At 46.6% G+C, this 17,018-nt stretch overlaps 1 protein-coding gene across 2 annotated transcripts; it reads right to left on the bottom strand.

Moving 5' to 3' along the window:
- Nucleotides 1–11,873: 11,873 nt before the first annotated feature.
- Nucleotides 11,874–15,644, bottom strand: LOC123427651 (methionine aminopeptidase 1B, chloroplastic). 2 transcript variants are annotated; one of them, XM_045111741.1, is made up of 10 exons: nucleotides 15,449–15,644; nucleotides 14,948–15,011; nucleotides 14,551–14,788; nucleotides 14,198–14,359; nucleotides 14,054–14,095; nucleotides 13,867–13,938; nucleotides 13,182–13,261; nucleotides 12,671–12,768; nucleotides 12,322–12,369; nucleotides 11,874–12,207 (listed from the first exon to the last, which is right to left on the bottom strand). In XM_045111741.1, exons 1-10 carry the CDS (start codon nucleotides 15,510–15,512, stop codon nucleotides 12,056–12,058), a joined length of 1,020 nt encoding a protein of 339 aa, XP_044967676.1. In that variant the 5' UTR covers nucleotides 15,513–15,644; the 3' UTR covers nucleotides 11,874–12,055. The 2 variants fall into 2 exon arrangements, with proteins under 2 accessions (XP_044967676.1, XP_044967677.1); XM_045111742.1 differs by having other exon boundaries at nucleotides 14,551–14,779.
- Nucleotides 15,645–17,018: the final 1,374 nt, after the last annotated feature.

Below are 17,018 nucleotides of genomic sequence, written 5' to 3'. Positions count from 1 at the left end.
GGTGGTGGAGGTAGCAGCTCTGTTGAGTGAAATCCACTCGACGGATTAACACGAGTTCCCAAAAAGAGGAGTCCAATCGGATATTGAAGGAAGATGAAAGAGTAAAGATACTTACACTGAGGCGACCAGAACAGCGATCCTCATCCGGGGCAAGACTTTCCGAGGTTTAGGCCCACTAGGTTTGGCCACCTTGGACGGCTGGTTCACGGGCTCGGCAGAAGCACCCCTGGTTCTCTTCACGCTCCGAGCACTCACAGCCACGGGAGGAGCTGGCGGAGCATTCGGGGCCGCGGGAGGAGCCGGCGAAGCAGCGGGGTCATGACGGCGCTTGTTTCGGTGCTCTCGTGGTGAGGGTGGCGAGCTCTTCTCTCCCTCTTCCTCCTCCTCCTCTTTCATCTCCTCATCTGTCTCCCCACTGTCAGAGACGGACTCGGCGCTATCCGCGCTGCCCTCCTGGCTGCCCTCCTCTTCCTCGGCTAGATTCCCGTTCGAGACTGCAGAATGCCAGTTAGTCCACTCCTGCACAAAACACAGTCGACAACGTCAGTCAGCGGGACAAGAAAAGCAATAAAGCTGAGAAGATTAAAAGCACTCGACAACATGTACTCACCTCATTCGGAGGAGGATTTTCGGCGCGGAAGGGCTTCACCCGCGGGGCTCCCACGGGGTTATCACACGCGCCTGTTATGCTGCGGACCCACGCACTCACAGTCTCCCCGCTCACGTCCTCTTGATGAGACCGAGTGGAATCCGAAGGCCCCGCGTAGTGCCACATGGCATGGTCTCGGGCCTGCAGCGGCTGGATGCACTAACCCAGAAAAGTCTCCAGCAGGTCCGTGCCGGTGACTCCCTTACGGACGACGGCTATCAGCGCGTCGACCAAAGGCTGGATCTGGGTTCTTTCTCCCTTAGAGAGCGCAAGCTTACTGGGAGGGCCCGGACGGTCTAAACTGAAAGGTGGCAACCCGCTCGAAGCATTCGGACAAGCAATGTCCTGGCAATAAACCAGGACGATTGCCAGTTCCTAACTGACTCGGATACCTGGAGGGAGGGATAGCTACTCTTTGTTTTCTTCTGGAAGCCTAAACCCCCACAGAGCTGGAGGATGTGTGTCTTATCATCCGACTGGCTAAGCTTTTTAACAGTTTGTGATCTAGCGGAGAAGACATACTTAAAGAGCCCCCGGTGGGGAGGACATCCAATGAAGCACTCGCAGAGGGTGACGAATGCAGAAAGGTGAGCTATTGCGTTCGGAGGAAAGTGATGGAGCTGCGCCCCGAAGTAATTCATGATACCACGGAAGAAAGGATGGGGAGGCAAGGAGAAGCCTCTGGCCACGTGGCTGAGCAGCAGAACGCGCTCCCCCTCCTTCAGCGCCGGCTCCGTCTCGCCCTCCGGCAGCCTCCAGGACTTGTTGGCGACCATGCCGTGCTCCACCAGCTCCAAGACGTCGTTCTCCGTCACCGAGGAGGGGAGGAAGTCCCCCTGGATCCAGCCCACCGGCAGCGCCCGCTGCCGCCGCTGAGTGGAGGCTCCCCCCTTCTTCTTCTTCTTCTTCTTCTTCTGCGCCTCGAGCTTGCTGGTCTGCCCCTTCGTCATGGCGAGGGCGACGGATCCGCAGAGGAGGAGGAGAAGGAGGTGGCTAGAGGTGTGCAGAGAGCTGCAGGAGGAGCGAGATTAATGCGACGAGGATGAGCAGCGCAACAGGAAACCCCGCCCGGGAGGCTTTAATAGGCTTCCGACTGGGTCACTTGCAAGTGGGCCCAGGATCTTATCCCCCAACCGGACACTGCAAGATTAGTGGAGGAGATAACGGCGCGGTAATCGAGGAGGCAAAACCTACTCGATGGCGATGTCGTCATCCCCGCTGAGCGCGCGGCAACCGAAATTTGAGGATCCCGGAAAATCCGGCGCTGTCAGTTTGACCAGTCACGTCGAAAGATTCCGCGGAAGCACTCGGTCCCTGACGGTTTGTTTCACTGGCTTATTCACTCGGATAACTGGCTGAAAGGATAAAATGGATAGAGGCAAACAACGCTAAAGTCATCTCGATACCAGTCGGTTCCAAACTCCGTACATCACTTCATCGTTCCAACCCCGATCCATTCGGGGACTAATGATGGGGTTATAGTGCCACGGTAGGGTCATAGGTCTGCCCTATAGGTCCTACCCAAGGACTACCCTTCATAGAAGACAAGGCCCTTAGACAGTTCCGACTGAACTAAAGAGGCACCCATCATCCAGTCGGTGACGATCCACTCGGGGCGTATCTAACGTACCGACTGGAATCCACTCTGTACATCGTAACCTCCCACGAGGGCAACGGTCATACGTTTTCATACACCATTATTAGCATTTAAAGCTTACGTTACCTGTAAGGTAGGCATTTATTCGCCACTATTCCACCCTTGTCCACCAGGCCATTATGAAGGGCAGCGCACTCTATATAAGCCGCCCTTCCCCACTAGTGCAAGGGTTGGCACTTGCTGTAATCCTATAATCCACTCGACACAAAGCTCCCAAGAGCACTGAGACGTAGGGCTTTTACCTCCACCGTAGAGGGGCCTGAACTCATACATCCTCGCCGTAGCTAAGGCTCTACCCATATACTTTCGTACCCGATACTTCTACTGCAGACTTATACCCACGACACCACCCAAAATTATTATCTCTGTTTTAAAAGTTTGAGCTCTGGCACCTCTGCAAATCAATTCTTCCCTCTGCGATGGGCCTGTCTATTTATGTTCCTCTTGAGTCATCCTCCTCTTAGAAAAAGCACCAATTAGGGAGGACCTGTGTCATTTTTATGCTTTGCTTTTAACTATGTTGAGTATGAGTGTGACTGGATTTTCATTGCCTTGAATTACAATGTTTAGTCAGCCCTTGGTCTTTGAAGGTGCTCTACATTTATGTTTTGCGGTCTCAGAAAGAGCTAGCGAGATACCATCTGTTCATACTGCTTCATGTTGTTTTGATTGAAGTGTTGACGTTTGAGACTTATTATTATTTGCTCGCTAGTTGATTATGCCATTGATATGAGTTTACCGTGAGATCTAGAGGTCATTTGCTTATGTGGTTTGCTTGTGATCTTGCTTAAATTCTGGTTATGAGTTAGACATAGTTGCAACAACAAGATCAAACAAAGTTCGTCAAAGTTTTCCTTTTGTCTCTTTCAGTTTGTCAACTGAATTGCTTGAGGACAAGCAAGGCTTTAAGCTTGGGGGAGTTGATACGTCTCCGTTGTATCTACTTTTCCGAACTCTTTTGCCCTTGTTTTGGACTCTAGTTTGCATGATTTGAATGGAATTAACCCGTACTAACATTGTTTTCAGCAGAATTGTCATGGTGTTGTTTTGTGCAGAAATAAAAGTTCTCGGAATGTCCTGAAAATTTACGGAGCATTTTTCTGGAATAAAAGAAAATATCTGCGCAAAGATCCACCAGAGGGGGCGTGCTAGTGGGCCACAAGCCCCTGGGCCGCGGCCACCCCCCTAGGCCGCGCCGTGAGGGCTTATGGGGCCCACATGGCACCACCGCCCCCAAACTCAGCTCTATATCTTCCGTCTCGCCCGGAAAAAAATCAGAGAGAAGGTTTCATCGCGTTTTACGATACGGAGGCGCCGGCACCTCCTGTTCTTCATCTGGAGGGCAGATTTGGAGTCCGTTCCGGGCTCCGGAGAGGGGAAACCGTCGCCATCGTGATCATCAACCTTTCTCCATCGACAATTCCATGATGATCTTCATCGTTCATGAGTAATCTCATCGTAGGCTTGCTGGACGGTGATGAGTTGGATGAGATCTATCATGTAATCGAGTTAGTTTTGACGGGGATTGATCCCTAGTATCCACTATGTTCTAGATTGATGTTGCTACTACTTGGCTATGCTTAATGCTTGTCACTAGGGCCCGAGTGCCATGATTTCAGATCTGAACCTATTATGTTGTCGCTAATATATGTGTGTTTTAGATCCTATCTTGCAAGTTGTGGTCACCTACTATGTGTTATGACCCGGCAACCCCGGAGTGACAATAGCCGGAACCACTCAAAGAGATGACCATAGTATGAGGAGTTCATGTATTCACCAAGTGTTAATGCGTTGGTCCTGTTCTTTATTAAAAGGAGAACCTTAATATCCCGTAGTTTCCATTAGGACCCCGTTGCCACGGGAGGGATGGACAATAGATGTCATGCAAGTTCTTTTCCCTAAGCATGTATGACTACATACGGAATACATGTCTACATTAGATTGACGAACGGGAGCTAGTTACTTATCTCTCCGTGTTATAGCTGTTACATGATGAATCACATTCGTCATACTCATCCATCACCGATCCACTACCTACGAGTCTTTTACTACTGGTCCTTGCTACGTTACTTTGCTGCTACTGCTGTCGCTACTGCTGTTACTGTTGTTACTCTGCTGCTGCTACTGTTGTTCCTTGCTACTGCTGTCACTACTGCTGTTACTTTGCTGCTACTTGTTGCAAGACTTTTCTGGAGCCGTTGCCTGGGAAGAATAGTTTCCGTCCACGTGTTATCTACTGTCACCATTGATACTACAAGTTAGGAATAGTCTGTCATCAACAAATCTTTTTCTGACACAGTTGCTATCATACTACTTTGCTACTCATACTTTGCTTGCAGACACTAATCTTTCAGGTGTAGTTGAGATTTACAAACTCAACTGCTAATACTTGAGAATATTCTTTCGCTTCCCTTTGTGTCGAATCAATAAATTTCGGTTGAATACTCTATCCTCGAAAATTGTTGCGATCCCCTACACTTGTGGTTTATCAGATACCTGTAGAGCACCTTTATAGTCACCCAGTTACGTTGCGACGTTTGATTCACAGAAAGTATTCCTCCGGTGTGAGTGAGTCACATGATCTCATGATCATAGGAATGTACACTTGACATGAAAATTACACAATCATATGCTACGTTCATAGTTTGGATCTTGTCCATCACATCATTCTGCTAATGATGTGATCCCGTCATCAAGTGACAACACTTGTCTATGGCTAGGAAACCTTAACCATCCTTGATCAACAGGCTAGTCAACTAGAGACTTACTAGGGACATTGTTTGGTTTATATACCCACACATGCATTTATGTTTTCATTCAATACAGTTATAGCATGGATAATAAACGATTATCCTGAAACAGAAGATATAATATTAACTATTTTATTATTGCCTCTAGGGCAATATTTCCAACACTCTTCCACTTGCACTAGAATCAATAATCTAGCCTCACATCTTCATGTGATTTACAATGTAATGAATCTAACACCAATATAGTTCTGGTGTTGTTCATGCTTTGCTCGTGGAAGAGGTTTAGTCAGCGGATCTGCAACATTCATATCTCAGTGCACTTTGCAAATATTTATGTCTTCCTCCTTGATGTAATCGCGGATGGCGTTGAAGCGTCGCTTTATGTGTCTGGTCCTCTTGTGAAACCTTGGTTCCTTGGCTAGAGCAATGTCACCAGTGTTGTCAGAGAACAGATTGATTGGATCCAGTGCATTTGGCACTACTCTAAGATCTGACATGAACTGCTTCATCCAGACACCCTCCTTGACCGCCTCTGAGGCTTCTATGAACTCCGCTTCGCATGTAGAATCAGCTACGACGCTTTGTTTGGAACTGCACCAGCTTACCCCACCCCCATTAAGAATAAATATGTATCCAATTTGCGACTTAGAGTCATCCAGATCAGTGTCAAATCTTGCATCGACGCAACCCTTTACGAAGGGCTCTTCATCACCTCGATAAACGAGAAACATTTCCTTCATCCTTTTCAGGTACTTCAGAATATTCTTGACCGCCACCTAGTGTTCCACTCCTGGATCACTTTGAAACCTGCCTGACATACTTATGGCCAGCCTGACATCCGGTATTGTGCACATTATTGCATACATGATAGACCCTATGGCTGAAGCATAGGGGACTACACTCATCTTTCATGTATCTTCTGCAGTTACTAGACATTGAGTCTTACTCAACTTTATACCTTGTAACACACGCAAGAACCCCTTCCTGAATTGTTCTATTTTGAACTTCTTCAAAACTTTATCAAGGTATGTGCTTTGTGATAGAACTATTAGGTGTCTTGACCTATCTCTACAGATCTTTATGCACGATATGTAAGGAGCTTCTCCTAGGTCTTTCATCGTTTTTTTATTCAAGTAATCCTTTATGTTTTTCAAAAACTCCTCGTTGTTTTCAATCAGCAATATGTCATCCATATATAATATTTGAAACGTTATAGAGCTTCCACTCACTTTCTTGTAAATACAAGCTTCTTCAAAAACTTGTATAAACCCAAACGCCTTGATCACCTCATCAAAGCGTTGATTCCAACTCCGAGATGCTTGCACCAGTCCATAAATGGATCACTGGAGCTTGCACACCTTGTCAGCATTCTCTGGAGGTCTACCACTGGATCGGCTGCCTCTGCGAGTGGGTCAACGCGCCACCCATCTGGTTAGGCGCGACACCGCAGCGGGAGGCCGCCTACCTCCAGCACTGGAGGGCGCGACGCCTGGCGGAGGAGCACATCGACGGCGCACGACAGATGGAGCTGGAGCGGGAGGTGGAGGAGGAACAGCTGAAGAGGGAGGAGGAGGAGCGCGCTCGTGTTGCGCTCCCACCGCCATCAGCATAGCCCGCGCTGGCAGGACAGACGACGGAGGCGCATGCCGTGACGTTCTGAAATACGGCGTTCCTGTGGGCCGGCCCTGCGTCGACACTAGTTAACCCCATAGGCTCCGACGACGACGCCTAGGTTTTTTAATGTTTAATTGATGTAATGGAGACGCGTGGACTCCCAGCGATCTTTGTGACCGGCTTTAATGTTTAATTAATGTTTTTCTATTTTTAGAAATGTTTGATTTCTTTTCACGCGTTAGCAAAATAGATCGGGTCAGTATTGGGCGCATTCGCCGACCCAAACGCAAAAACGGATGTTGATGTCCGCCGGGTCGACCCAAACGAACAAAAAAGAATAAAATAGTTGTTCGTTTGGATCAGTGTATTGAAGTTGCTCTTATAGTTCCGATTGGAGTTGCTCTTATAGTTCACGGGCGTGCACCTTCTTTGGAAACGAGGAGATTTTTACCAGCGAATAGGGCCGAATATTCTGTGATAATAACGTTTACCTCCCAATCAAATTGTCAACATTGCACACCGGCGGGGAAAACAGCTTTCCTTATAGTAATGGTGCCTCGTCTCATAGTTATTGTTGTTAAAACGAATGTATGTAGGGGGCTGCTAAGCATACATCGACGAATGTTTAGTAAACATCCGTTACCTGAACGACCGTCCGATATACACGCGTAACCGTTTGATCTGTGCACTGGGGTTTGACCCGGGCACCTAGTATTCCTGAAACGACGATCGAGTTGAAGAAACAATCGTTTTGTTGTAAAAAAAATAAACTTTGGAGCTATTAATTCCTGAAACAACGGTCAAGTTACAGAAACAATCGCTTTGTTGTAGAATTTTTTTGCTTCGTCTTTCTGCAACATAGGTACTATTGCGAAAGAAATTTTTGTAACAAAGGTCATGTTGCAGAAAACTTTTGCAACATAGGTTATGTTGCAAAAAAAATTTGTCTCCGTCTTTATGCAACATAGGTATTGTTGTGTCGTATTCTTGCAACAAGACAATCGTTGTAAAAAAATGCTTGCAACACAGATGATGTTGCAGAAAAAATTTGCTGTGAAAATGATGATATAGAAACACCGCCGTCTTTTTCGAAAACATCGTCATGGGTGACATGGACGGACCTCGCGCCACGCCGTAGACCCGGACGCGGAGGTGGTGTCGCTCTCGCCGCCGACGCTGCTGGAGTTGAGGAAGCGGGAGGCCGGCAAGGCGGCGCCTCCACCCCGGAAGCGGGTGTTCATGTGCCCGGAGCCCAGCTGCCCGCACCACCACCCCTCGCGTGCCCTCAGCGGCGACAACGCCGTCAAGCTGCACTTTCGCCGCTAGCACGGCGCTCGGCACCAGTGGTCCTGCTGCCGCTGCTCCAGAGCCTACGCCGTCCGCGGCGACTACAAGGCCCACCTCAAGATCTACGGCCGTGACCCATGGCCTGTTTGGAGAAGGAAGGAAGAAAAGGTGTGGACGGGAGTAGGAGTAGTCGAGAAGATAAGGCAGTCGACTGTGACACATGTCGTTCGTGGGAGGTGATGAAAACGGTAGAAAAATCAGCCGGCTGAAGGAGATGATTTTCCATGTATGTAGAAGTATTTTATAACTTTCCCTAATATTAAAGCACGGAGTGCTTCTGTCGTCCGTCGTCGCGTGCCCTGGTCGTCCGTCATGAGATTGCCCCCGAAGTTGCAAATAATTACCCAGCATGCCACGGGTAAGTAGAAAAACAGTTCGGTTTGAACATTAGCCGTCCTCTTTAGTTCATATAAACAAAAATACCACATTCTTTTTTCCTTTACCATTTTTTTCTTTACCCCCTTTTCTCTACGAATCCATAGGGTTGTATTGGCTGGTAATTCTTTGTTTTATTTTTTGGTAGATTAAAATACCTTTTTAAATATTCATATCTTTCAAAGATCAATTCTAAATCTAACATATTACACATAAAAATCCATCAAAGAAATATGAAGATTTTAAATATGCTATTATCTTCCATATCGCTTGTTTCGGAAATTACATTTAGGTTGCCTATTGTATATATTTCCTTCGCCATTTACGTAAACAAATGGTTTAATTTGATTTTCATATTGTTTACAATTGTATCCCTAAAGATTTTTAGAAACACCTTGAGCACACAAAGAAATCACCCCCACCTTTATTTTTTGTGCAACATCATTTATCATGTTTTCCTTTGCGAACAGGCCCACAAATCTATTAATACACCCAATAAGATACAAAATAGCTTCCCACAAAGATAAATAATTACTACGAAGTCCCTAAGGGACCATTGAACTGCCGCATCCACCGGAATGAGCCACGCACCGTCGTCGTCACCGCTACACATGACCACCGGCGAATCTCTATAGCATACGGAAAGTCTCACAACTTAGGTCTTGAGGATCAGCAACCCGACATAATGTGACCATCATCATTGAAGATTATATATATATATATTGCCGTGGCAACGCACGGACCCTTTTGCTAGTGTTACATATAGAGGGAATTATGCTATTTACCGACTGGTTGATTTAGCCTTACTCCTCAGTTTTGATTTCCGTTTCCGACAGGGGACTTACCTTGTTTACAAGCTTTTGTTTCGAAACTAACCAAAGTCAAGGTGCAGAAAAAGGTATGGGGTGTTTCTTTCCAGGGACTTTTTGGTGTAGGGACTAAAAAAAGTCCCTTTTAGTCCCATGTGAAAGAAACACGAGGGACTTTTAGGGACTAAAAGGGTGTATTTGGGAGTAAAGGAAGAAGTCTCTATGGGAGGGACTTTTTGTGACTTTTTTGACACTTTTTTCAACAGTGCCCCTACTTTTAGCATGTCATTTTATAACTTCTATTACATTACTATGGGTAACATGATCTTTTTGCATGTCATTTAATGACCCCTAGTCCCTGTCTAGTCCCTCGAAAGAAATGGGTGGGGACTAGAGACTTTTTAGTTGTGACAAAAAAAAAAGTCATAGGACTTTTTAAAGAAACAGGGCCGTAGTAGTTACAGTTTAGGGCTGCGCACCCTCTTTGGAAACCAGGAGGTTTTTACCAGCGAATAGCGCCGAATATTCCGTGAAAATAGCGTTTACCTCGCAGTCAAATTGCCAACATAGCACACCGGCGGGGAAAACAGCTTTCCTTTCTCTGCAGAAAAGCTAGAGCCGAATGGTTGAACGATGGATACATCTGCACCCCCGGTCTCCCCTCGTCTTCTCTTGACGAATAAACGCTGCCGTTTCGGCCCTGAACCCGATCGAGCCGGCCGGCCATAGAGGAGCGGGCACGCGTTTCCACGGGCCCACAGCCGGCAGACGTCGGCGGCTTTGGTCTGGACGCGACGGCGGCCGGCGGAATAAAATAACCGGCGGATCACGAGCCGCGCGCTGCCCGCTGGCACGGCACGGAAGATGCGTCGAACCGATCGGCTCGCGAGCGCTCCAGCTGAGGCGGCGCCGAACCTACCAGCCTGCCTGGTGGCCCCCGCACGCTTCTACGGTGGAAACAAGGCGGCCAGTCCCCTGGCCGTGTCCCTGGCCGTGTCGTGCCCCCCACCGCCGCCGTCGAAATTGTGCACGCAACGGCAAGTCAACAACAACGCGCGCCATCCACCTTCATTCACGACGGATTCGCTAGGTTCGGTCGCCAGCTATCCAGCGCAATCCGCCGTGCAGCGCATGGTTTCTCTCTTTCGTCCATCCGTCCGGGGAGCTGCCCAAGCCCGACACGTCGGAGCAACCCGCACGCACGGCAGGATTTGGGTGCCCTGACGGCGTCGTGCGCGCATGTACTACGTAGCTCCTGCTCGATCCTCGATGAGCGAGCGACGCGCATCCATCCACCGTCGCCTTGGTCTCATTCTCCCGAGCCACACACACACACGATCGAGCGTGCGCCCCGCCACAGTGGGCCCCATTCTCCATCGCGACGGTCGTGCCTGCCTACGGTGCTGCCGGTGTACCTTTGTCCGGCACGGCACCACCGGAACCTCGGTCTCTGCGAAGGCTGCTCCGTCGACGACTGTTTTGCTGCGGATGGATGGAGCCTCTTGCAAGCAAGCGAGGGAGCATATCGTATCTGCTTTACTACGTACTGCACCACTTGAGTCGGTTCGATGGAAAACAGGCAGCAGTAGTTGTTGACGGAACGGAACCGAACGGTCGCTTGGATCGGCATTGCCCACCAGGAATCAAGTGGCAAGCTACTACTAGAGGTTAGCTTTACTTTCTTCTTCTTTCCGGAGGAGCCTTGCTTGCTGTCACGTTAGTTCAATCGATGTCGATGCTAACCAAGTCAACATACACACATGAAGCTACCAGCAGGAGAATTGTTTAGTGTGCTGTCTTCCTTTCGGAAACCAACCAGTCCGGGTTTCTTCTTCTTTCTTTAATCCCGTGGTCGACGAATATTCCACGAAAACAGCGTACTACGTTACGTACATTTCGCAGCCAGTTCACCGATATTGCTCGCTTGCACAGCACCCAGCAAAAGCACGGTGGCTTTTGAGTTTTGAGCCAAAAAAAAAAAACAGTGGCGAAGTGGAAACATCGAGCGGCTCTCGGGTCGGCCTCCGCCGCGCGTCGGTCAAGGCATCAATCAACTCAAGTGCTCCGGCGAAGAAGGCCGCCTTTTTTTCCGGTTCTGAACCGGAGCCAGCCGTCCGGCCATGCAGGGACGGCCACGCGTCTACACGGGCCCACAGACGGCGGCGGCTTTGGAATATGGATCAGGCGGCGGCCCGCAGAATAAATTAACCGCCGGACCACGAGCTCGCTGGCAAGAGCCCACGAGAGGCTGCGGCGGCGCCGAACCTGCTCGTCGCTTGCGGCTTTGTCCACACGCTTGTACGGTGGAAACAAGGTGCGTGCGTCGCGTGGTGGTGTCGTGGTCGTGCTCGTGCCCCCCACCCACGCCGGCGAGGCACCGGTGCACGCGACGGCAGGTCAGCGGTGCACGCCATGCATATTCGCTCGAATATATGCGCTCGTGCTTGTGTGTTTTGGCGGGAAGAATATGTCTGCGTGATTAACTGGCTTGACTTCTTTCATCGGGGACGAACGACACGTTGAAGGCGCACGGGCGATTTCCTTCCACATACGTACGTACGTGCCGTGCGTACGGCAACCTTAAGGACCTGCTTGGAATCGGTGTATATTTATGCATTCGGATTTAATTTACACCTGTATATTACCGGCTATAATGTAAATTACGCTTGAAATAAAAACGATGACTCGACATCTGTATCAATTACGCCGGTATTTAGGACTCGTCCGACAATCCAAGCAAGCCTTAAGTTACACTAGTAGTACGTACACAGCTGTTTCAGTGTACACAACATAACAGGAAATCACGTGATCTACACTGGCGCTCAGGAATCGTATGCATTCATCGCCGGCTTTGCTAGCATTTGGTGAGGATCTCCGCGCCGGTCCTGGTGATGAGGATGGTGTGCTCGAACTGCGCCGCCAGGCTGCCGTCCGTCGTCACCGCCGTCCAGCCGTCCTCCCACATGTCGCACTCGATGCTGCTGCGTCCCATGGTCAGGATCGGCTCTGGCGACAGTTTGACACAGCTATCGTCAAATCAAGGGGATACTCAAACCTGGCTGCTTCAGCCGTTAGTTGTACCGTACTCAACAAGGAATGGGCAGAAAGAACGGCGCGTACCTATTGTGAACGTCTGGCCTTCTACCATCTGCCCCGGCATGTTGTTGCCTGCTCAAGTGCACACAGAATGCGTCTGTCAGCTATAATTGTCGAAGCACCAACAAATGCAGTTTCTTTAATGTGATTATGACCAATTGAAGTAACTGAACGGATGGCATGAGAATCGCAGACAGAATGTCTGTAGCCTGGGTAAATTTTTTATGTGCACTGGGCTGCGGTAGATTCTATAGTGATCCTCTAGTCTTTACTATAGTTTGGTCTACATTTGGAAAGCGGTGCTGACTTCTCATTTTGTTATCGCAGGACACACGTTGGCGCATCTAAATTCTTCAGTTTTCGATACACTTACGCTGGTGATATATAATTGGCTGTGAATGGAATACTCTGCCAACTCCATGCCCAACAAATTGCTCCACAACACCAAAGCCATGCCTCTCAGCATGCTCGCTGAAATAGCCAACAGAACCAATGAGTGAAACTATTAAATATGCATCTTTTTTATAAAAGAGCCAAAAAAAAAACATAGCTGTAGTAAGTCATGTGAGATAAATGTTGAGTTAATTGTAAATGATGGAAACGACAGTGTTCGATAGTCAAAAGTGTTCTAATGTAACACTCTACAAGCACATATTAACCCATTTAGGAACTAGGAGGAGACATTTCCAAAGACGACGAGGTGGCTGCCTATATTTGGCACAGGAGGCTTCTCCAATGCTCGGGTTTGAAAATCCAAGAGGATACAGTCTGGGTCTACCTTACCCACTATATACAGTGACAGGTACGGCTAAACACTCGAACAATACTTTGCATCCTCGATAAATATGACTGCTTCACTTAAACATGTTGTGAGAGACCTATACCTTATTCTTCTGCCAATTTTCTTAAAGCTCACACCATGTTTGCAGGCTGATATGCCCCTAAGCATGCATTCTTCAGTAACCTGATATTAGCAACAATAAGTCATTATGGTTATCGAGGTTTATATTTGAGGAGGATTCGATATACCCTTCTGCCATTTCATAGTTACACTGCCAGTGATGAGTTGGTTTGACCAAGTGCAAATGGACACATAGAAAATAAGGTGGAAGCAGTGACTGAATTAATACATGGGATAATACACACTTTCAAGTTTAGAAACTAGTAAGGATTTTATTTTAGTTCCTCATGGATCACTTTAGCCACACATAACTCTGTTACCATTCATAAATAAAAACAACGGTTCCAAGAAGATGCATGACTGAATTAACACATGGGCAAATACACTTTCAAGTTTAGAAACTAGCAAGGGTTTATTTCAGTGCCTCATGGATCATTTTAGTCACATAGAACTCTGCCACCATTGACGAATAAAAGCCATGCTTCCAAGAAGATGCATGACTGAATTAACACATGGGCAAATACACTTTCAAGTTTAGAAACTAGCAAGGGTTTATTTCAGTGCCTCATGGATCATTTTAGTCACATAGAACTCTGCCACCATTGACGAATAAAAGCCATGCTTCCAAGAACATGCACTACATGTGTTCTAAAGAAAAGGTAATGTACCTTCACAAGTCTTTTAGTAGCTTCGTCAACTTCTCCACAGAAAAACGTTTTAGAGGTATCCCCATGAAAACCCTGAAATGGAGAAGGATATAAGTTGGTGATCATCGCCAAACTGAAGTGCACAAGCCCATCGATAATACCAAGTGATGGTAAGTGATAATTATACAGCAAGAGCATAAACACATACATTCAAGTAGACAGTGACGTCAATGTTAATTATGTCTCCATCCTGTAAAACCCCAACGGAAACAAATATTTAGGTCAGAAATGGAGCAGTGGAAAAACTCTGAAGAAGGTGCAAAGCATGTCATGAAAGGCCTTCTTTCTTAACCTTTAGTTCTCGTGAATCAGGAATACCATGGCACATGCATTCGTTCACTGATGTGCATACACTTTTTGGAAACCCGCCGTATCCAAGCGGGGATGGATAGGCTCCAGCATCAATGATCATCTTGTGCACTGCTTTATCAATTTCGTCGGTTGTTACAGAAGGCTGATAGAAAGATGCAATAGATTTCTCACTGAAGCTGAAATTAATTTTGGAATATATATATAAAAACAAGGCATGTTGTCAACAAAAGGAGCATACAATCAGTGAGCAAATTCAGCACTATAAGTGGTTATGCAGTGGCATAATTAGATTTAAGAGAAACAGACTGCAGAAATGCTGAAGTGTGTGCTTACTTTGACTAATTTCCCTGCATTTTCAAGAACACGAGCAGCAAGCTCACATGCAGCTTTCATGTGCACGATGCTCTCTTTGTCCTGCATTTGTCTCTCACTCGATATCTCTGGCATTTTGTTTGATCCAACATAAGGAGGTCGAGGTATGTGACCTGGTACCGGAAGAGGTGCACTAACAATCCCACGGGTCAGGGGTTCTCTTTTCTTGAGTTTTTCAGAAGCTTGCGACCTGTTTTGTCTTAATAAGCGTCAAAATATTGTACAGATTAAAACAGAGCGCTGATTTCAGTGGCACACTGTATGTCCTAACTCCTAAGCTATCAAACAGTGGCCACATTAAATTTCTTAAGGAAAGCAAGCGGCTAAAAGTCTGAACTGTAAAAATATGGATTTGCACCTTGTATTTGCTTTCTCTAATCCCCCTGATCTCTTTACTTGGACAATGAACGGGCATGTTTTGCCTTGAAAAGTAGAGGATGAAACATACAAATGGTACACAATAGTGTCAGATAAAGAACTAAAATGCAATATCATTCAATTTCTATGAAATTAGGACGGAAGGTCCTTCAAAATCTAAAAAAGAAAGAACTAAAATCTTGCTGAACGGTATTCCCCGAGCATCGTAACAACATACTGAACTAGCACCGTAACAACATACTGATAGCATTTCAAGCGTCCAAGGAAGTAGTACTACATACGAATTTCAGTTTTCACATGGTCAGTTATGCTACTTGTAAGCTGCACGCTGGCTAACTAATTAGCAGGACAGTGAAGGCGGCGCCGCGGCGACGCTGGAACGGAGCAGCACAGGCCACAGACCAGAAGCGGCCGAAGGGAGGAAGCTTCTAGAAACTTGAGGAATCCTTAAACTGCGACGATGCGGGAGAAGAATAAGTACCTCGGCCGCCGGAGAGGAGCGTCGGGGAGCGGTTCAGCTCCATGGACTGGACTCTGACCGCCATGGGAGCAGCGTCTCTCGCCCTAGAACCGGGGTATGGGATGGGAGTGGGCGGAGAAATCACGCGCGGCGGAGGGAGAGGGGCAGCCGGCAGCGAGACTGCGCTGCGACAAGATAATACTGCGGAGGCAACGGGATTTTGTTTCGTTCCTTTTCCTATTTTTCTCTTGGGAGGGAGATGGGCTGGGCCACTAGGCCCTGTTTTCAAAATTAAGTCCTGTTTGTAGTCATAGAGTTTCTTCAACAATAAATACACGTACAGGTGTGGTCTTCGGCGGTGGTATTTCAGGGGCGAATGACCCTGTTACGTGGGAGCCTATACGCGTCGGAAAGCTTTATCTTTCACGAAGGCCTTGAACACGCATAATATTTGTGTTGGCTCAGCTCGTCATGAAGTGGTGAATGACATTAATAAGGGGAGACGAGGCCCTAATGCATCTATAGTTTATGAGATCGAACACCTTTGTATTAGCTTTCTATCTAGTTCGTTTTCTCTTGAGACTAGGGCTTTTAATGTCGAGACCAACAATCTCGCTAAGTTTGCTTGTAACTTAAGTATGGATAGGCATGTGTGGTTGGGTACCCCACGACACAAATATTATACCTATTACACTTGTTTTGAATGAATAAAACAGACGAGATTTCTTAAAAAAACAAATAGACGTAGCATATCATATCTCTATGAGTATCTTCAAGAGATTGACTTGACAGATACGAAGTCATCTCGCACACCTCATTATCGACAGGAACGTCACCATTCATCGAAAGAATATTTCACCTTTATGACACACATGTGCCAAACCTGATGTTTAGTTTTTGGTGGGCTGAAGATACAACCATCCTCCTAAACATTGCACCACATGTTGATTATCCATAGTTTTTGTTCTGTAGAATGAAGTTAGAGGTGATTTTTACAACACTAAAAAACATTAAAATATTAAAAAGCCAAAAATTGATATTCAAATGTAGCCCAAACACATAATAGAGACACAAATGGATCTAAAGAGGATGAAAACAAAAGGCTGAAAATAGTGTGAAACTTCATAGTTTAACATACGAGTCATAGAACACAATGTCATATCAAAATTTTGTTAACAATTTAATACATTCAATTGAAATATTTTCACCAACATATTATTTACAATCATTCATATGTTTTCATAATTAAATAACACAAAACAAGGACATGATGTAGAAGGGGGCATATGGAGTATAATGTCCGATAAGTTTATATATAATTGCATTTAAATGCAAGCTTTGATGCAATGTTCCATGCATGTATAACACTTTTCTAAGCAAATATAAGTAATAAATGCAAACACAGATGTTTTTGACCCGAACCAGTCGAAATTTCTTCCTAGGAAGAATTTATATAATTTGGAGTAAAGTTATACGGAAAAACTAAAAAAACACAAGGCTAAGCTAGGACCTAAAGCACAACAGCAACGAACAAATAATAGTAGTCAATGGCGACCTAGAGGCTTGACAAAAATGACCATCGAAGGCCTCG

The sequence above is a fragment of the Hordeum vulgare genome, chromosome 2H (assembly GCF_904849725.1).
Source record: "Hordeum vulgare subsp. vulgare chromosome 2H, MorexV3_pseudomolecules_assembly, whole genome shotgun sequence".
Lineage (NCBI taxonomy): Eukaryota > Viridiplantae > Streptophyta > Magnoliopsida > Poales > Poaceae > Hordeum > Hordeum vulgare.
Note: the sequence above shows the minus strand (reverse complement) of the source record. Positions and strands in the feature narration are given on the sequence as shown.